The 23,506-nt window shown below is 32.4% G+C and overlaps 1 protein-coding gene across 1 annotated transcript in view; it reads left to right on the forward strand.

Moving 5' to 3' along the window:
- Nucleotides 1-23,506, forward strand: part of LOC145243863 (cholinesterase-like) — a 66,741-nt gene that overhangs the window by 22,763 nt on the left and 20,472 nt on the right. The window contains exons 5-8 of the mRNA XM_080106932.1: nt 9,587-9,789; nt 13,010-13,175; nt 15,969-16,147; nt 23,361-23,487. Coding sequence (XP_079963058.1) covers nt 9,587-9,789; nt 13,010-13,175; nt 15,969-16,147; nt 23,361-23,487 — 675 coding nt within the window. The remainder of the gene's footprint in view (nt 1-9,586; nt 9,790-13,009; nt 13,176-15,968; nt 16,148-23,360; nt 23,488-23,506) is intronic.

Here is a 23,506-nt window from a genome sequence, read left to right on the forward strand (position 1 = left end):
GAGAAACAAAATAGAAATAAAACGGGGGAGACAGATCAAACTCAAAAACTAGAAATACAAATAACAAATCTGAAAAAAAAAAAATGGAGGTTGTTGAAACAAACAGAAATGCATCAACAGAATATAATGTAAGAAAAAAAGAAGATACACATACTCAAACTTCATTAAAACAAACTAAAAATATCATATATATAAAAGAGGAGTGTAAAAATAAACACTAGCCACTTCGGATAAAAAAGAATAAGAAAAAAATAGTAAACCAAAAGAACGCACTAACCTCTTGGAAAAAAAATAGTAAACTAAAGGAAAAATCCTTTTGGCAAACCATAAAATAATCCAATGGAATTGCTGAGGCCTAAATGCTTAGCATTTAGGCCTCAGCAATTCCATTGGATTACAACAAATCACAATTACTAATAAATGAACTAAACCCGTCAACATAATTTGTCTCCAAGAAACATTCAAGAAAAAAGGGATAAAATCAATGTTATGATTTCGTACATGAAGCTGCACAAACAGCTTCCAGCAGAACATCTCTATTAGTTAAGAAAATAATCCCCAAGAGAAAAATCAATATTAATACAAGCAGTAGCAATATCAGCAACACTTCATAAAACCCTAATCCTTTAGTTCACTTTATATCCAACCCCAGGATAGAATAAAATAAGAACTAAACAAACTAATTGAAGAACTTCTTAAACCACTAATTTTAACAAGAAATTTCAACATAATATGGGGAGGAAAAAAACAGACAAAAAAAAAGGAGAAATTCTAGAAAAAATCATAAGATGCTTCCTCATCTCAAAATCCCAAACACACTTGGACCCAACCTCTGGATCATACTCAGCTGTTGACCTGACGTTATGTGACCCCTCTACACTCCTTGACTTCATTTGGAGAGTTTATGAAGATACAAATGGAAGTGATCATAACTGAGATTGAGATGGAAATTAAAAAAGCAAATTGGAAAGAATTCAAAGATTTATGTTTTGAATACTTGATCCTAAATGAAAATATTCAAACAGCCAAAGATTTTAATTTATTTTTATTTCGGACTATTAGTCTCATCTTTATTAGTTGTTGTTTTTCATCTTTTTATTGGATTGTTTATACACAACGTTTCGGCCAACTAATTCCTCTGGCCTTCGTCAAAGATTTCTCTAAAAAACTGATTACAATAGTGGAAAAATGTATCCCTTTTAAAACTACTTCATACAAAACAAACCATGGTTCAGCAAAGAATGTCAAAAGGCCATGAAGCAACAACATAAAGCACTACGAAAATTTCAGAATCCACAAAACAAAATCACTGAAAATACCATAAAGCATTACTTCGAAAAACTATCAATGAAGCCAAAAGAAACTCTTGGAAAAACTATGTCAGCGAATTAGACTTCTCCTCTAATGAGAAATCAGTATGGAACATTCTAAGAAGCATGCCTGGAAAAAAAAATCCCATAAAACATCTAGTAATAAATAATTCATTAATAACAAAAAAAAAAACATATAAAAAACACACAAACAAAACAATTTGCTGAGAACTCAAATCAATCCAAAATGCAGAAAAAATAAAACAAAATGCAGAAAAAATGAAAGTAAATCTATCCTCAAGCAACTCCGAAGTGTATAACAAACTAATCACTATTATAGAGCTAACCAACTCAATATAAAACCCTATAAATCAGCAGTAATAATAATGACAATTATCCCAATACCTAAAACAGATAAAGAGGCATTTAACCTACAAAGCTATAGACCTATTGCTTTAACAAGTTGCCTACTGTAAAACAATGGAGCATATAGTCAACAACAGACTAATATGGCTGCTTGAACCAATCAAATCACAAAAAAAATAACAATAGACCAAACTCTCATAAGAAAAGCTTTCATAAAAAAACATATGACAGCAATATTTTTCGGCATAGAAAAAGCTTATAATACCACAGCGATATGGCATCATAAGAGATCTCCAAGACTTAGGCATACGAGGAAAACCTGCATTATTTATCAAAAACTTTCTATGTACTAGAAACTTCAAAGTTTGAATGGGAACAACTCTACCAGAAGCATAAAATCTCACAGACGGAAGTATCCTGTCCACAACACTATTTTCAATAAAAATCTATATAAAAAAATGAAACGTCTGGTTTGTTACTTTTTGAACAACTAAAAACTCATCGAACCGATTACTTTGACATTTTGGTATAGTATTTTCAGTTTACTCATGCATGTTTTTATATATTCTGTAAAATCGAACAGAATGAAGGAAGAAAGCGACCACATGTCTGTGCGTGTTGTCTTACCTGCTGGGAGGATCACAGGGAGGGCAGAAATTAAAAATGGCGGCTGTGGTTTTTGTAAGATTATTGAGCGATGACATCACCCCTTACGTGACTGTTTTTCTGGCCACCGATTGGCTGATGACGAACGCTTGGACAATAAAAGGAGTATGTTTAGAAGTTCGACGTGTGTGTTAATCGACTGCCATAGTTGCGAAACAAATTCAAGCTATTTCGGTGAAATGGGGGGAAAAAATCGACCCTGCTCCCACCAAATGGCAAAAGATCAGCTGGAAGTCGACGAGAATTGGAACCGACTAGGCATGGACATAACCCATTATGGTGGTCAGCACTTCCTCACACTGATCGATTGCGGACCAACGAGGTTTGCGATCTGGCGACTATTAACAAGACAGGACTCGGCTAGTGTCATCCGTCAATTAGAGTTCATATTTTACGAGCGGGGGCCACCTGAAGAGATTCTCACTGACAACGACACAGCCTTTTGCAGCGGAGAATTCAGGCGTTTCGTAGATGAGTGGGGGATCCGGCTTAGACACAGGTGTGCGTATGTACCGAGTGGCAATGGTATAGCGGAACGCTGCCACCGAAGTGTGAAGAGGATAGCAGCAAGGAAGCAATGTACGATTGCAGAGGCAGTATATAGGTACAATACAACACCAAAGGATGACACGACTGCTGAAAGTGCACCTGCTAATGCGATACATTGCTATCGAGTGCGTGTTAAGGGCATTGATGCCTGCCTGCCTAATCAAGAGAGGACGCAAGGACGGTACAAGTTAGGGGACACCGTCTGGGTAAGGCCTCCCAATAACCGATGTACGACCAGTTTCAGAAGAGAAGGGATCACCGGCATAATTAGTGAGCAGGCTGTGCTGGTCGATGGTATTCCACGGCATGTGAGGGATGTCCGGCCCGCCCTTGATACAAACCAAATGGTGAACAGCGAAAGTGATGAATCATCCAATGATGAAATGTGGATTCGACCTATGCCCCATTGCCGTGATGACATGGTTGAGAACCTCGGCACAGATGGCGATAGTTCCAGCGCCTCTTCTGAGATCCCCAATGACGATGGAGTCCAGCTTGATGGAAGGACTGCTGGCAACGTTAATGGCGACAGGTCTGTTACCCCTTCTGAGAGCTCGGATGAAGATGGGGCGCAGCCGGATAGTAGGACTGTGGACACTGACCCAAGTAGCTCTGATGAAGATGAAGAAGTCCAGCTAATCCCCCTCCGTAGGAGTGCTCGTAACAAACGGCCGCAATGCCGCATGTGTGATCTTGAGACCGGGGGGGGGGTGTAAAGTCGAACAGAATGAAGGAAGAAAGCGACCATGTGTCTGCGCGTATTGTCTTACCTGCTGGGAGGATCACAGGGAGGGCAGAAATTAAAAATGGCTGTGGTTTTTGTAAGATTATTGAGCGATGACGTCACCCCTCACGTGACTGTTTTTCTGGCCGCCGATTGGCTAATGACGAACGCTTGGACAATAAAAGGAGTATGTTTAGAAGTTCGACGTGTGTGTTAATCGACTGCCATAGTTGCAAAACAAATTCATATTCCTTTTTAATTATAACATTATACTTAATTTTTATTTAATAAATTAGGTGGTTTTATTTGTTACGATCTGGCCATTTTTTTTATTTGGGGAAAATCACATCACCGCCCACTGTCATGAGACATCACTAAAGGGACTTTTCGTCTTCTTTCATAATGTGTTTACAATATGGGTAAATTTTAAATGGATAACATTTAATCACGTGATTATTGAAAATGTAATCATGTGATTAAAATTTAATTTAAATTAACCATATGTGGTCGCTTTTCTGTCAAATATTCAACGAAAATATCGATATATCCAATGTGAACGGTGAGTTGGACTTATGAAAAAAAAATACTAAAAAGATATTTTTTTATTTAAGATTAAATTATTTCATTCTTGTTAATACGATTTTATTTTTATAGATAAAAATAAATAAAGTACAATTGTTGAATGTTATTCTTTTGATCAAATTCGTTTTTTAGTGGTATAATTAAAAAAAACAATCAAAACGGAACAAAAAAAAAAAAGGGCGGATGTTAGAGAGATTGCCCCCCTTCTAAATTCCACAAGTTTCACTTTTTTTAACAAACTTTTTCCTGTTAATATCATCGATTACATAATTAAGTTTTAGAATATAAGAAAAAAAAAATTGAAAAAACATTTTTTATAACTTTTCATGTGGAGGTTCATTTTTCAATTATAACGTTGTACTAAATTGAATACAAAATTTATTGAATACTGAACCCTCACGTGAAGTTATAAAAAATGTTCTTTCAAATTTTTTTATGACCTAACTTAAGTCTGTAATAACAGGAAAAAACTTAATAAAAAAAAGTGAAAATCGTGGAATTTAGGGAGGGAGGATCCCCCCCCCCTCCAACAAAAAAAAAAGCGAAAAGAACCTCTCTCAACCATATGGGCAATAATTTGATTTCGTGTTTCCAATAAGGGGAATAGATTTACTAGGACTTTGTATTAGAAACTGAGCACCACTTAAAAATAATTAATTATTGAAGTTTTTGCATTTTGGTTAAATTTGTTAGTTTGCAATCGCTGATAATCTACTCAAAAAATTGAAAAAAAGACAAAATTAGGAAGAATTTGACCTGAATCCTCGAGTCCAATTATGGTTAGGGCTAGACCAGCAATTACCGGATTAAGCCAAGCGTTCTTCAAATGTTGAAACACTAAATCGGCATTTTTTTTGCATAATTAATGGGAGTGTGACAAAAAATAATTTGTACATTTTCTTGAAAATAAAAAAAAATTCTGTACTTCCACCTAACAATTTACAGTGTTCATAAAAAGCATTTATCTTTTCTTATAATAAAAAATTCTATTTGCAAAGGGATACGTTTATAACAATTTTCTATAAAAAATGTAAGTTTTCTTGAAAAAAACTTTCACCTAAAAATTTACGGTAAAAAAAAAAATTTTTTTTATAAAACAATTGCGAAAAAAAATAAAAGTAACTAAACAATACAAAATGCAACTTTTCTGGAATATATATATATATATATATTCAATAAATTTGCAGTAGGTTTTTGTTATTTTATATTAATTGTATTTCTATTTTTTCCATTTTGTTTGTTTTGAAATTCGCCTGCATCTGTTACTTTGCTCGGCTTCTCCGGTGACTGTTGGTCAAGCCCAAATCATAATTGACAAAAAATTCCGAGGGTCAGGGTCAAGTTATGCAAGGGTACCAAAAAAATATGATGTTAACAAATTCCTAATGAACCGCCCCTTAAGTAAACACTTCATCAAAGCTCCACACTAAGGTAATGTACTTGCAATAACCCTTATCCCTGAGTGGCTTCCGGGCCTTGATAAGTGGTGATCAATGTGTAAAAAAAAAAAAAAAAGAAAAAAAAAAGGTTTTTCATTGTACAGGTCTGCCGATAAAAAGGGTGCTTCTTTATTATTGTAGTGAAATCGGCCAGCTGAAAAGTTGATATTTAATTTAAAACAAAAAACAAAAACAAGCATGATAACTCCTGACATTGTCAATCACAACAATAACCAATGTGTCACAATTTTTTCGATCTTCAATGATTACGCGAAAAAAATGATTGCGGCTATGTTTGTTTGGTCATGTGACATGTGACGTAAACACAAGGGAAATAGCTAAAATTTCTAATTTCTTCGAAAACTATTTCATTTAATCATTAATTTCTCCGTCATCGTTTTTCGAAAGTTTTGGCTATTTTCATTACTGTGACATGGCAATTCAGTAGATACTATTTATATATAATATTTCGATTTGTGTATTAGCAACAATAAAGAAAAAGCACCAAAATGTTTACGCATATTCTCATTAATTATATTTGAAAGCAATATATTTTCTTGGAATAAAACAACAAAAACAACAGTTTACCAAACTATTTCTTTCTGTGAAAACTTATCCTACAACATTTTTACATCCTTTTCATCTTTCTTTCTTTATTCTGAATTATCAATGGTCTCCCACTTACTTTGTTGGTTTAATTTTTAATCAGTTTTTCTTTCAATTTTTCCATCGGTTTATCTTTGATAAAACCGTATACTTACATCCAAAAAGAAAATCTGCTAAATTTTTTTACGTTCCAAGATTTTCCAGTGCGTGTTCACATACACGTCTATAGTAAAATTTAATCCTCCTGTTTTCCCTTTCTGTCAACCGTCAAGAAGAACAGACAATAAACGTACATTGTATGATTTAAACGGATATACCATTTTAATTTAAAATATTGCGCTTCACAATTTGCTTGGCGTTTGCAATAACCATTAACACTGTTCAGGGACAATTTTTACATTTGTGTGACTTACATATACTCTATGATGTCTTCTCACATGGAAAAGTATATGTTACGTATACTACAGACAATCTCTACATCTGCACAGAAAAAGGATACCTCAAAATATTGTGTATCCAAAAATATTGTGAACATAAACATAAGACATATTTTTTGTCTTTTTCGTTTTTGTGTTCCATTTAAATAAACTGAGCCACAGCAACGTGTAATATAATAAAGACTTAACTCTTACAATTGACAGTGCTCTGTATGTCGATGACTTGGTCATCAGCTACAGATCCTCTCATATCCAAACAATAGAAAGAATTTTACAATTAAATCTAAATAGAATAACTGCGCTATAAACAATGGCTTCAGTTTCTCAAAAACCAAAACTCAGTGGATTCATTTCTGTTCTTTAAGAAAAATGCATAATGATCCAGTCCTCAAACTAGAGGGAAACATAATACTAGTGGTCAACCCAAAAAACATAATACCAGTGGTCAACCCAAAAAACATAATACCAGTGGTCAACCCAAAAAACATAATACCAGTGGTCAACCCAAAAGAATCTCACTTGGAGTCATATTAGATAAGAAATTGAATTTCATATGCCACATGAATTATCTAAAAAGCAGCAAAACCCTACAGCTCTTTTTTTCTTTTTTTTTCTTTTTACACAGTGATCACCACTTATCAAGGCCCGAAAGCCACTCAGGGATAAGGGTTATTGCAAGTACATTACGTTAGTGTGGAGATTTGATGAAATGTTTAATTAAGGGGGCGGTTCATTAGGAATTTGTTAACATTGGACTTGAAGACATCCAAGTTGTAGTCCGGAGGGAAGCAGGCAGACAGAACAGAGTTCCACAGGCGTGCAGTTCTAAGAAAGAAGCTTTGTTCATGGAATCCGCGTTTTGATTTAGGCACAGATATAGAGTTGGGGAAATTTTTCACAGTGGATTCAGCTAGACGGGTGTTTTTTGTGAAAGATTGGCGAGGGGGGGGGGCCAGAGATTGAAGTTCAGACGAGCACCTGCCATGAAAATAACGATAAAACACGATAAAACAAGGATATGCTCGCAACGTCTCTTCTGTGGGAGAGAGGTTGCAGGGTAGAGAAAAGGGCATCCCCCACTAAGCCACGAAGTCTATTTTGTACTCCTTCGAGTAGTTGCTCACACAAAGTGGGGAGTTGATTAACAGACCATTCATAAAATATGCAAATACCTTATCAGATCCTAATTAAACTATGCCAGCTTTATCTATAGATAAGCCAGAAACTTATATCTAAAATAAAATTAGACTCAATTCACCATGAAAGCTTAAGATAAATTTTAGGAGCTTTCAGAACTTCTCCAGTTGATAGCCTATTCATAGAAGCAAATGAAACTCCCCACAATTACAAACAGAAAAACTAGCAGTACAATACTACATAAAAATCAAATCCACCCCATCTAACCTAGTTTATGAAAACATTTTCAACCCAAAATATAAAGAGCTATTTGAAAGTAAAGAAAAAACAATAAAAACATTCAAACTAAGAATGGAATCGACACTTAAAGAAATTGAAATTCCCATTTCAAACATACACAACCATATAACCCTGAATGTTCCACCATAAATAATTAAAAAACCAAATGTAAATCTTTGTTTAAAAGAATTTATCAAAGCAGAAACCCACCGAAGCATGTATCAAGAGGAAATTCACAACATCCTCTTACAATATCCAAAATGTCACCTCATATATACAGATGGATCGAAGGACAATGAAAAGAAAGCTTGCACATCCGTATCCAACATAAAAACCTTAAAAACGCCTTTACCAACAGAAAGCTTAAGCTTTGCAGCAGGAGTGTATGCAATAAAACTAGCACTTGACATTATCTCAAACAGCAATTACCGGTCCTGAATATGACCTTAAACTATATCCGATGGTGAGGCCCCAGCTTGTGGGCTTTGGGGAGTGTGGAGCCACCCTTTAATTGCCATTGTTCCCAGGTCCACTCTGACCCGGAGTGGTAGTACCTGTTAGGGTTCCAACTATGGGTTAAATAGAAACCGACTTGAAAAAAACAAATATATTCTATTAAAAAATTTTTTCTTCCAAATCAATGGATTCAGCATTAAATAACCTGAAAAGGGTTGATATGCTGTAAAAAAAATCAACCAACCAAACAGCAATTAGCAAAAATTCATCATACTTTCAGATTCACTATCAGTATTAATATCACTGTAAAGTAAATATTTTAAAAATCCCTTCATCGTAAAACTTCTATACAAACTAAACAATATAGAAATTCTTTTGTGTTTGACCCCGAACCACAGAGGAGTAAAGGCAATGAAAGAGCTGACAAAGCAGCCAAATCTGAAATTAACCCCCGAAAATCTTAAAATTTCATGTACAGATCTGAAACCAGAAAAATGAAATTCTCCAAAGTAAATGGCAACAAAAATGAAACAGCACCCAAAACAAATTATTTCAAAAAAGGCCCAAGATAAATATATATATATATCGCTGCCCTCATAAAATCCAGGAAAGAACAAGTTATCCTATCCCAGTTCGGCATAGGGCACACAAATCTCACACACTCCTTTATTCTGAACAAAGAATTACAACCAAAATGTAGCACATGCCAAACATCTATCAAACACATCCTTATGGAATGTGAAACACTGAAGAACCTCAGAAAGTCTTTCTCCAAAAGTAATATGAAAAATTCATTTGAATATACTAATATAGAAAATATCTTTAAATTCCTAAAAGAGTTAAAATTATATCAGAAGATCTAAATCAAGAAAAATAAAGAATCTCAATAAAAAACATAACTGACCTTAAATAACCCATAGAGGTTGAAAGGTCAAAAAAAAAATACCCAACTTCCCTTCCACCAAAGATGCTTATTTCTTACTCTAACAGTTCATCGTTTTTAAAAAATTTTTTTTATTTTTTAACACGTTGTAGGAATGTTTCATTATGCTATCATGATGGGAGGTTCCGATAGCAGTGACTGGGCTGTCCGAGCGCCAAGCAGTGCCGCTTACTATGCTTCTACTTTGGCTCAAAACCTTGGCTGCCCTTCTAATGACAACCAGAGAATGGTTAATTGTCTGAGAGACAAATCTGCCATGGAAATAGTAAACGCTTCTGTCTGGATCCCCTTAAAAGTAAGTTCTACATTTTTCTTCAAACAGTTGCAAGAATAATGCTTTTATCGGAATTTTTTAATGCATTACAAATCGATTTTATTATAATAAAATCAATTAACCAGGATATGAAGATATATATATATATGTTGCAATCATGAAGAGAAGACGAAAATTCATGATTAAGGTGTTAAAATAAAATCCTCGTTTAAAATAAAAGGAACGGGGTGAAGAGAATAAAAAGGGGGTGGGGAAATGGGGGAGTAAGCTGACCGGTTTCGCCCTTGCTTTAACAAAGCTGTATCGAGGGATTTGAGTGAACAAAAAAAAGGAGGAAAGACACGAATGAAAATTGAGATTATGTACAGAGACTAATCTTAGAGACTAATCTTAGAGACTAATCACGCTTAAACCTAAGAGGCATTCTTTCCGCTTGCAGAGAGAAGGCCTTCTCAACCGAACGTGAACCGTCTTCAAGATCTTTAACTGAAATAATGAGTGAGCACGACTTAGGATTTTAAAAGAATTTGTGCTAAAGTTCGCTCCACAAGACGGGTTTTTTATAAGGTGGTCAAGACCCGTAAGTATTGGCAATTACGTCTATTGTTTGGTATGTTCCATTTCTGATTTTGGTAGGTACGTGTTGTTGGACTCTTCCATCCAATCTTAATGTTGTTTGACCCACATAGTTGGCACTGCAACTACATTCAAAATTATAAATTACATTATTATTATTATTGGGGGGGGTAGAACATCTTTTCGAGCGGATGGCATTAACGTTCTCGTAAAGAACACAAAACGTACATTTGAAGCAAAATAACAATTTTGCACCGTTGAGCTGATTTGCTTTGCAAATTTCTCACTTACTGCCCTCAGCCAAGGTAAACGCAGATATACTGGACATTTATTAACCGTTTGAATTTTAGTTACAGAGGACTCTGCTATTTTCCTCTGTATAACTGACCTAATCACATCCAACGGGTACTCATTGTTGGAGAGGGTGTCAATAATTATTTTTAATTCCTCATCCAATTTTGATTTGGAGCAGATCATAAGGGCACGATGTGTTAGAGTCCTAATTAAATTTATCTTACATTTTCGGGGGCAAAATGAATCCCAATGTGTATACAGTCCCGTGAACGTGGGTTTATAGTATATTGATGTAAGGTAACTTGATGATGTTTTCGTTACCAATACATCAAGGAAAGCTAGGGATGAATTAGACTCTCCTTTATAAGTTTACTGTAACGCAGCATGCATTTTATTAAGTAAGGAGAAAACATTATTTGCCTCTGTTTTGTTATCGAAGAGACAAAATGTGTTGTCCACACAGTGAAAATAGATCAATAGTTTGATGGGTCCAGAAAGCAATTGTTCTTCATGGAAACCCACGAAAATATTTGCCATTATCGGGCACAAAACTGAGCCCATCGACACATCTATTTGCATATACATTACATCGTTGAAACTGAATTCAACTGATGTAGTGGCAAGATTGGATGGAAGAGTCCAACAACACGTACCTACCAAAATCAGAAATAGGACATACCAAACAACAGACATAATTAGCTAGGCCTCTTTAAAACTATATTCCTCTCAAGAACTGTCCTAAAATCTATTTTCAATTTGATATTTATTCCATAGTTATCTAATTTTCCTACCTTGGCTAAAATTGTCTAATTTTTGTTGACTAATTTTTCAGGTATCATTTTTTTTTTTATAACTTATTGGTGAAATACGGAAAAAATTACTGTATCCATTTTTTAATAGATTTTATTCCAACACAAAATGGAAAAAAAAAAAAATTGTTGATTTTTTTTTTTATTCATTTTTAACTTTGGTATATTTACATTTTAACTTTACTAATCAGTGCTGATCATTTTAAGAAGGTTTGCAATAAGAAGAGCTTTAACTATTGGAAGATTTTTATATAAACTTAACCTTAAAATGACACCATTTAATGAACTCTTCCAATACATTACTCTGCAGTTGAGTAAATAATTATTTTTATGTTGCTGTGTGTTCTTTGGGTGCTTTTGTTATTGAAATCAGGAATTTAGAACAGAACTGATAATTGTATTAAAATTGGGAATAATATTGGAATTGTCTCATCACTGTTTCAGATGTATCTCAAAGGACACTGTAAAGATTGAATATTTCAGGTTCAAGTCCGCCGTAAACGTCGTGCTCAAAAGTTCTTACAGTGAGATGGCAAAATATCCCCTAAGAGATGCACTTTGAATTATAAGTATATAGTATTATATATACATAATTCTTCCTGCTTACAACATCGTTTAAAAATATATGAGAAAATTCCAAAGTTTATTTTTTTAAAGTTTTTCGCAGATCTTTCAACTTGTGTCATTTCTTTTAACAATAATCCAGATGCTATTTTTTCCTCCAGCACCATAAGAATCTAGCATAGCACAATATATATATATATATACACACACACACAAAATATACGGCATAATCACATTTGACACACAGGTCCCCGTCAGATCACTGAAGTTAAGCAACGATAAGCCTGACCAGGAACAGATGGGTGACCATTTGGGCCTTCCATGTGCTGTATGCACTTTCCGCTTATCTCTACATTGTTTCCAGTCGTCCTGGACTTCTCCTTGCCACTGGACTCGAGCAGTGTCGATTCAAGTGCGGTGTGGTTGGGGATTGTGCAACTCTTGCCATACAATTACACGCGCAGCTGCCCTCTCAAGGGATATCCTTTGTCTTTCGAGACTGAACGGAGGCAACGAATACAAAATTAAAAAATTTAACGGTTTAAGGCAAAAACAAGTGCAGAATCTCTTTCAATAAATAAACATTTATTTATTAAAATTAAATTCAATATTTCGATTCATAATAGAATCTTCATTAGGAAAATGCAGTTTTCTTTTTCTTTTTTTTTTTCCCTTCTTTTTGCGTGCCTTGGTGGTGGTAAGGCTTGACATGTCTTTCTTCAGATTTTGATGGAGTATAAGGTTTTGCATATCTGGTACAGTAGAAGACACTGGTCGAGTGTGTATGTGTTAAGTAATAGAAAGTTCACTGTTTATAATAAACACTGTTGATATGGAATACAAAATTCAAAATTTAACCGTTTAAATTAGGTTCTGCACTTGTTTGGCTTTAAACCATTAAATTTTGAATTGCGTATTCCATATCAACAGTGCTTACTATGAACAGTGGACTTTCTATTATTCAATATATATAATTTAAAATTTCTTTCTGCTCATAGAACGGAGAAATTGGTAATCCATTTGGACCTGTTGTTGATGGACCTATAAAGGGAAATGCGATCAGTTTTCTTGCCTACCTGCCCAAAAGACTCAGAGACCAGGGACGCTATAAACGTTTCAAACTTTTGGCTGGACTGACGGCTAATGAAGGAGCTTTTTTTATACGTAAGTTATTCCATCATAGTTTCAACCCTCTGCTAGTGTTTTTCATGGCAAATGTCTGTAGTTTCACCATTAACTAGAATGTTATATATAAAGCTTATCATGAAAGATAATTATTGAACTACGTGTGAAAAGAAGGTCAAAGGTAATAACTAGTATTGAGATGATTAATCAGAATTGGGAACTTTTGGGGCATTGGAATCGGTATCAGATGTAGAAAAATATTAGCCAAATTTCTGATTCTGAAAATGATCTTTTTTATTTTGTTTAAAACTAAATGTTCTATTGTTGACACTTATGATTGATTTTGATTTTAAATTATTAGAAAAACTTTACATTGATTATAATAACGAATTTAGGTGAAATTGGCAACAAAAAATGGCACAAGTGGAATAAAAAACACCACAAGTGAAAAATGAAAGTAGAGTTTATCAAAATCTTGGATAAAATACATAAAGAGAAAATGTTAAGTCAAATTAGAAAGAAAATTACAAATTTAAAAGATGAGGACTCTCTGCTAAATTCTGCCCCGCATCCTTCCAATAAGAATCAATTATTTAGGTGATGACATGTGAATATCATGACAAATTTGGAGAAGAAAACATAATTGTTTTAAAATATAGAATGGAGGATTAGTTATGCTTATAAATTTAACATAAAATAAATTTAATTTTTGGACCAGTGTCTAACATAGCATTTTAAGGACATATAACCAAAATTTAAGGGGGTATATAGAGAATGAGAGATAGGTTAAAAAACAACTCTATCTTAACTTTAACTTTAACCTTAATCTTAAGTCCGGGTGGTAACAGACTCCACTTGTCTCAAAAAGAAAAAAAGAAAGACTCCCTTAATCTTACTACTAACTATAAGTTCAAGTGTATCCCCCACCCCACCCCCAAATAAAATTCCTTAAATCCTACCACTAACCCTGTTCGGGTAATAATAAACCACCAAACACTCTGAACCCTAACCCCACTAACTTTAAGTTTAGGTGGCGACAGAAATCGCCTCCACAAAAAAAATAGTTATATCAAAGATTTAACACAACAACAAAAAAGACACTTTAATAGTTTGAGTTCAATATTGGGGTGGGGAAGCTTATCTTCTATTTAAAAACTATACAAGAAACTTAGCCCTTTCCTCTTTTCCTAACTTAGACAACTCAGTGATATTTGTTTAAAATACCATAGTATATTCTTATTTTAAAATAGGTGGTAGGAATCTAGTTTTTGTTTATACCTTTAGGAGAGGGAACCACCAAAAAAAACAAAAATTAGAAAAATTGATTCCATTTGCAACAAAGAAATTTTAAAACATTTATTCTAAAATGGGGTGGACTCTACTTTAAACTAATCGATTTAATTTGTTTGTAAATAACAAACCAATTTGGAACTTTTGGATTGCTGGCCTCATCTTTTCAATAAATATTTTTTACATGAGAGTCAACACCTATCAAGGCCTGAAAGCCACTTAAGGATAAGGGTTAATTAATGACAAACATCATTGATAGTGAAGTATAAAAAGGGTAAATCTAAAAAAAAAAATTTATTTCTTTTAATAAATTTTAAAAAATTTTCTTAGACTTTTGTCCATTTTTAATTATAATGTTTGTTCATGTAGCATTGGCAAACTTTACAAAAGGTGAACACAAATTGTAGAAAAAAAACATTGACCATTTTGAAAGGCTTGGTGTGAAGTTTAACAAATGAATTAGTGAATTAAAAAAATGTTTATGTCAGTGTGAGAACCCCTTTCTGTTGTGGATATGTTAACGAGATTACTCAGAATTTCAATATTCAATATTAGTACAGCTCTCCAGCACGTGACTGTAATTTTATTATTTTTTACACATCTCTGTACTTCAATAATTTATGGCATAGAGTTAGAATAAAACTTGAATTCTACTGTAAATCATTTGAGTGACTAAATTGCAATCCTCCAATTCCGTGTTCTTTATCGAGTGCTGTTTTTTCCTGAATTTATTTTTATTTCTTTATTTAAGGATGTAAATTGGTAACCCTTCTTATAAATTGGCAACCCCGTTTAATTTATTATTAAGGATCCCAAAAATGTATTCTATAACATATTTATTTCTTCGATTACAGGTTGTTTTTCTTTTGTAATAGCCAACTATTTTGGCTTGTATTACTTGTTTTGATCGGATTATTATTCTCATCTTTAGCATTATTTGTGCAAAGTTTTGACCGGTGTAGCCTCTGACCTTCATGAGGCATCTTGGAAAAGAAAGGAGAAAAGTTACTGGCTCTGTAGATGGTTTCATATTCTTGAAGTTATTTTTGTTTTCTTTGCCGTGGTTTCATATGTGTGAAACAAAAACAACTCCAAGAGTACGAAAACCTCTATGGAGCTAGTAACTTTTCTCCTTTCTTTTCCAAGATGGCTGACGAAGATTGAAGGTTATACCAACTGAAACATTGTACAAATAACACTCGAGATGAGAACAACAGTCCAATCAAAACAAATAATATAAACAATCAGCCCTCATCTAAAAAAATTCACAACTGAAATTTTTTGGTTTACTTTGGGAACACTCCTCATATTTTTTTTTATTTTTTATTTTTTTTTAACTTTTCATAAAATCTCTGTAACTATTTATTTTGATTATTCAGACTAAATCTCATCATAATGTTTCGTTGAATGCAATTTCTGACCTTCTTCAGGTGCATCTTTTCAAACGTAGTAATCTTGAACTGGTATCGCTATCATTTTCTTTTCAATTCACATATTTAGTACTTCGATTATAGGTTGTTTTTCTTTTTTCATTTCTCATAGCCAACTATTTTGGTTTAGAAGATGGCATTCAATCCACAGAATTTGACAACATGTTGTATGAATTTCTGGATGAACGTAAAGTGCTCAATTTCGATCAAGCCAGGGACTCCCTCAAGTTTCAATATACTTATTATGAAGACCCAACCAATATAACAGGAATCCGAAACAGGTCCATTGATGTAAGTTTGTTTATATGCCATATTTATTTTTATACTATATTTATATTTTTATACTATATTTATATTTATATTTATACTATATTTATATGTATATTTTTATACTATATTTATATTTATAGACTATATTTATAGACTATATTTATATGCTATATTTATATTCATACTATATTTATATTATATTTATTTTTATACTATATTTATATTATATTTATATTTATACTATATTTATATTTTTATACTATATTTATATTTTTATTATATTTATATTTATAGACTATATTTATATGCATACTATATTTATATACTATATTATATTTATACTATATTTATATACTATATTTATATTCATACTATATTTATATTTCTACTATATTATATTTATACTATATTTATACTATATTTTTATACTATATTTATACTATATTTATATTTATACTATATTTATACTATATTTATATGCTAGATTTATACTATATTTATATTTATACTATATTTATATTTATACTATATTTATATACTATATTTATATTTATACTATATTTATATACATACTATATTTATATTTATACTATATTATATGCTATATTTATATTTATACTATATTTATATACATACTATATTTATATTTATACTATATTTATATACTATATATTTATACTATATTTATATTTATACTATATCTATATTTATGCTATATTTATATGCTATATTTATATTTATACTATATTTATATTTTTATACTATATTTTTATACTATATTTATATACCATATTTATATTTTTATGCCATATTTATTTTATACTATATTTATATTATATACTATATTTATATGCTATATTTATATTTATATACTATATTTATATTTATATACTATATTTATTTTTATACTATATTTATTTTTATACTATATTTATATCTATATTTTTATGCAATATTTATTTTTACATGCTATATTTATTTTGATACGACATTTTGTTATATACTATTAGGTTGAGAAGAAAGTTCTTGTGGAATTTTTCATTTTGATTTCAAATGATGTATTTTCAAATAAGTTTTCGTTATAATACTTTTACTTTATATATCATTTTAAAGAGCGTTTTTCGCTCTATTTAATCGTTTAAATTACAATCGTTTTCAAACAATTATGTTTTCTTTTGATAACGTTGAATACACGATGGAAAAAAAGCAAATTTGCACAATTTTCTTAATTCGATTCAAGCTAGGCCAAAAAACTGCTGAAACAGCTTGCAATATCAATGAAATATTTGGCCCAGGAACCACTACTGAATGCACAACACAATGGTGGTTTAAGAAATTTTGTGGCGATGACAAAAGTCTTGAAGATGATGAGCGTAGTGATTGGCCATTGGATATTTACAGCGATCAATTAAGAGTATTAGTTAAAGCCAATCCATGCACAACTGTTCGAGAACTTGCTCCTGAATTAGACATAACGTATATTACAATTTCCAACCACTTGAGAGAGAGATTAGAAAGACAAAAAACTTGATAAATTACTGACTCACAAATTGAATGACAACCAAAAGAAATGCTGTTATGTTATCTTCTTTTTTTACATAACAAAAACGTAATTTTTCTCGACTGGGTTTTGACTTGCGATGAAAAGTGGGTTCTTTATGACAATCGGCAACTCTCAGCTTAGTGGTTAGACATTGACGAAGCTCCACAACACTTCCCGAAACCAGAGTTACACCAAAAGGGGTCTGAGACCAGTCTCATTCATTACAGTTTTTTGAATGCAAGCAAAACCATTATGACGGTGAAGTACTGTCAACAAATGGATGAAATGCATCAGAAACTTTGACAACAACACCCAGCATTAGTCAACAGAAAATGCCCAATTCTCCCCCACGACAATGACTGACCACATGTTACTAAATCAACCCAGCAGAAGTTGAAGAAATTTGTCCATGAAACTCTGCTTCATCCACCATACTCTCCAAAACTCTCACATACCAACTATCACTTTTTCAAGCATCTCGACAACTTTTTTGCATACGAAATGCTTCAAAAACTTAAGCGATATCAAAAATGCCTTCAGCGACTTCATCACCACTAGAACACAAAATTTTTACGTTACATAAAATACACTTGTTTTGCATTGGCGAAAGTGTGTTGATTCTGATGGTGCCTATTTTAATGAATAAATTTTTGTTTGAGCCGAGATATGTTCATCTGAATTTAAAAGTTAAAAACAGCAAGAACTTTCTTGTCAACCTGATATTTATTTTTGTTTTCAATTCAGAAAAGACTGATTTCTTTTTTGACTTGATCTCATTTTTCTCTTTTCTTGTGTTTTCCTTTTACTTCTTCCTCTTATCTTTCTCCCTCTCTTTCTCTGGAAATGTTAATTTTTTCAAACTTCAACGTATTCATGCTGTGGAAGGTAGGCAAGTAGAAGACTTTTGATTCATCAAAAAATTACCTCCTGTCTCCTCCTCACATACGCACGGAGTCCTTCTCTCGCTAATGGCAATGTTTTTTGTGTTTATTTTTAATTTTTTTATACTCACAAAAAGCTTTAAGCATTGTTTTTAGTCAAAAAGCTAATTTTATGGACCTTAATGAGTTTAAAAGCAAAAATGAAGTTTAACCATAGTTTAATTATGAACAAAATGGTAATTGCTATCCCGTACACCACAAAAAAAAAATGAGATTCTATGGTTTTTAGGCAATTAAGTGTGAACAGTCTATAAAACTTGAAGAAAAAAAAACCCCAATTATTTTAGAGTTAATAGTGGGAGATCAGTTTAGCATATAAATTAAATTCATTCCAATCTATTCTAATGTTTTGGAGCAGTTAACCATTTTTTTTATAATTTGCAGTGAGTGACAAGCTCTCTGCATCTTTTTTTTTAGTGGGGGAGGAGGATCTACTTTTTAAATAATTATGTGTGGTTTTGCAAGGGTTTGTGTCTTGGAGTGGGTTTCCCACTCAGACTCAGGATTAGTAATAGGTTATAGTAGTATTTTAAGGATTACTTGCCACTTTGACTTATGGTTAAGAAAAAATTATTTTTAAGGACTGAGTGTTTATGATAGTTTAAATTAATTGTTTTTTTGTTTTTTTTTTTACTAAATTTTCGATATGTAAAAAAACTCACTTTCATCAAAAAAAAAAAAAAAATTCACACAGAATTCCTCCCATGACAAAAAATGTTTTTGGTTAAGTGTTTTAAAAAGTTACAATACCCAATGAGGATCATTTGATTTGGAACAATTTAAAAAATGAAAAGAAAAGAACAAGTTCAAAAGAAAAGAAAAACAGATGATTAAAACAAATGTGAACTTGTGTGTATGTGTTTGTGTTTGTTCACTACCCACGTTATGATTGTCTGCTCCTTGTTTTTGCTTGGATTTGATGCATGATTTTGACATTGGCTGTAGTGCCAATTGTGTGTCTTCATCACTGATATAACAAAAGAATTTTCCTTCTGAACAAAATCACAAATCAAGCTTAAAATAAATCAAAAATGTTTTATTTTAAGAGGCAACAATGGTATGTGACTTCTCTACTGAACTTGACAGACAAAAAGAAATATAATATAGATATTACTTTGACTACACTGCAGGACCACTAAAGATTTATCGGTTGTTAATCTTCGGACATAAAAAGTAACTAATCATGAAAACTGATATGAGCATAACTTTTAAAAAGTCTCAAGTGGCTTCCAATCAGCAAGGAACCTTTGTATCCAAGAAGACTTCAAAGTGCCAGCCATTTTTGAGGGTGATCCATCCCCAAGCCAGATATTTTTCCCATTATTGCCCTTTCTCTGCAGCATGTATCTATGCCACATTGCATATATTTACAGTTATTGTTTATCTGTTTTGAATTTAAACAAAATAAATAAAATCTTGAATCCAAGAAAACATTATTTCAGCCATTTGAATTAAAAAAAAGACCAACAAGCACAAATTGTCTAATCTTGAGGTTCCAATATCTAAAAAATAATCTCATAGATCTTTGAATAATTTTCGGTAAAAGCAAACAGTTCTTGTCCAGAACTCTCCAGAATTAAAAAGCGAAGCTAAAGAAGGATCTGTATGATGTACATACCTATGATGAAACGAAAATATCATATTCCAAAAATCACATAAATTGATCAAGTAGTTTTATTTTTATAAAGAAAGTCATTTTTAAGTGATTAATGGGAATCCATAGATATTACAACATAAATCTTGCACGTTTTGAATTATTAAGTTATCACCTTTATTTTTTTAAAGTTTTTGACATCTCTATAGCAATCACCCTAGAGACAAAGCCCCGAGCGATTGATTCACTGATCCTGTGCAATATTGCATCAGCTGTAGATCTTGCAGGATGAAATCCATATTGCTTGTTACTAAGTAAATTGTTTCTGTGCAGATAGTTGACTTCTTGATTTATAACAGGTTCAAGCAACTTACTCATGGTGCATAGGAGACTAATCAATCTGTACTGTGATGCAGAAGACCAATTTTTCATATTTTTAAATACTGAGTAAACTTATGATTACATCAGTACTCTTTGCTCAAGATCAGCTCTATTTATTTAGGTATCTCATTTGCATACCATGCTACATCTCTCTTTGTTACTCTCATATTTGCTTTTCTCTCCTTTTTAATGGAAGAATACATTTCATTAATTTAATTTTGCTTTGATTCGTTTATTTTTTAGTTTCTCAAAGCATCTTATCAATGTTTCTACAGTCTAAATTGTCGGGGGTTCCATTTTACTTCACTCAGAATTCTCAAAAATCAAGGAGTACCCTTTCCGGGCGCTAACACTTTGTCTTTATACAAGATACACAGATATTTAAACAAGATACACAGATATTTAAACGAGATACACAGATATTTAAACGAGATACACAGATATTTAAACGAGATATACAGATATTTAAACGAGATATACAGATATTTATACAAGATACACAAACGAGATATACAGATATTTAAATGAGATACACAGATATTTAAACGAGATATACAGATATTTAAACGAGATATACAGATATTTAAACGAGATATACAGATATTTAAACGAGATATACAGATATTTATACGAGATACACAGATATTTAAACGAGATACACAGATATTTAAACGAGATACACAGATATTTAAACGAGATACACAGATATTTAAACGAGATACACAGATATTTAAACGAGATACACAGATATTTAAACGAGATACACAGATATTTAAACGAGATACAGATATTTAAACGAGATATACAGATATTTAAACGAGATATACAGATATTTAAACGAGATACACAGATATTTAAACGAGATATACAGATATTTAAACGAGATACAAATATTTAAACGAGATACACAGATATTTAAACGAGATACACAGATATTTAAACGAGATACACAAATATTTAAATGAGAAACACAGATATTTAAATGAGATACAGATATTTAAACGAGATACACAAATATTTAAACGAGATACACAGATATTTAAACGAGATACACAGATATTTAAACGAGATACACAGATATTTAAACGAGATACACAGATATTTAAACGAGATACACAGATATTTAAACGAGATACACAGATATTTATACGAGATACACAGATATTTATACGAGATGCACAAATATTCAAATATGCTATTACAGTTGTTTTACTTCTCTAAGTTAATAAAGAAGTTGAGAACATAATTTTCCTCTCCCCGATTGACCATTTAAATATGTCATAGTATATCTTTCTTATAGTTTCTTGGTCTTGCTGGATTCCAGCACAAAAATTCATCTAGTCTGGTGGAGTATCTAACTTTGTGTTAATTTTGTTACTTGAGGTAACATCTATTGGAGAAAGGGCACCATCTATATATATATATATATATATATATATATATATATATAAAAGCGAAAATGTGTGTATGTATGCTCGCTTTTTGTGTATGTCTTCAAAAGGCTTTTTTTGCTGGGCTTCTCAGTCGGCTCACTCCTTCTTAAAACTTTTTATATGCTGTCTAAATGATAATATCTACAATTTACGAACGGGGATCACATGTGTATTTAATTTGCCCGACTTTCACGCTCTATTTTTTTCCAGATTTTTAGATCGCCGCATGTTTCTTTTGCTTTTCAGTATAAAAAAGCGAAACATGATTCAAATCGGCAGTTCCCTAGCCCACGGCCGGGTGGTCTTTGGAAAGTGATGTAAACATTTGGTCAATGTCAACTTTTCACCGTTATATCAGACAATTGCTTTCATCTGGACACTCACCTAAAAAACGGGGGAGCTACTTTTCCCCAAAGTTAGGTAAAAACATACAAACCGGATTTTGACCTCATTAAAAACTGTCCCGCAAAAAATATTAACTGCAACTTCTATTTGACCTCATTAAGTTATTAAGTGCGGGCACCTGTCAATTCTCTTCCTACTTAAATAAATTCAAACGTCTTCAGTAACTCTTTCTTGCTGGCCGAGCAGTTAACGTGCCATGTTTTTTTCACATTTTATTTTCCAACTTCACCTCAGGGCTACGCGTTCGATCCTACCTACCTACCAAAACTTTTTTTTAACCCCCCCTCTCCCCTATGCTTCTTTTTGACTTAAGGGCACACACACCTTGAAATACCTGGGCAACGCCAGGTACCCCTGCTAGTTTCTTGTAAAAGTCAGTGTATGATAGCTATGCTGAGATCTTATTTGGACTGTGAATACTATATAAATTTGAATATTTAGTCATGGTTTACTTGTAGGAAAATATCCTCATGCCAGGATGTCCTGACAAACCCCTATATAGAAAGACCTTAGACATTCAAGGATTGTGTCTAGTAGGCATTCAAATTTCTCTAGTAGGCATTCAAGAATGTTCATTCATCCTATCGGCAATGCTATTGCTGTGCTGTGTTAATTGTGTATCAAGCCTCATGATTACAGTGGTACTCATTGCTCAAGGTCAGCTCTAGTTATTTACATATCTCATTTGCATATGATGCTACAGATAGAAAGCATTTGCTCACCATTACAAACAGTAATCACAATTCATTGTAAGTTAAGCATTGAGAAAAGATGCAAAGAATTATCTCCCTTTTCATGAATTATCTCCCTTTTCATGAATTATCTCCCTTCTCAAGCCTTAAGAATTATTATCAACATTTTGATCTTAAGAATTGAATTTTCTTTTATTCATGTTAAGTTTTTTTTTTTTTTCTTCTTTCTTTCACTATGTTCGCAGATGATGTCTGATTTCATGTTTGGAGCTGGACTCGATGAAGTTGTCAAATGGCAGAGCAGATACAACGACACTTACTTCTATGTCTTTGACTATCGATCACACAACGATTACCTGCCATCTTGGCGAGGTGAGTTTTTCTTCTCTAA

The sequence above is a fragment of the Euprymna scolopes genome, chromosome 22 (assembly GCF_053919585.1).
Source record: "Euprymna scolopes isolate OS-2025 chromosome 22, ASM5391958v1, whole genome shotgun sequence".
NCBI classification, from domain to species: Eukaryota; Metazoa; Mollusca; class Cephalopoda; order Sepiida; family Sepiolidae; genus Euprymna; species Euprymna scolopes.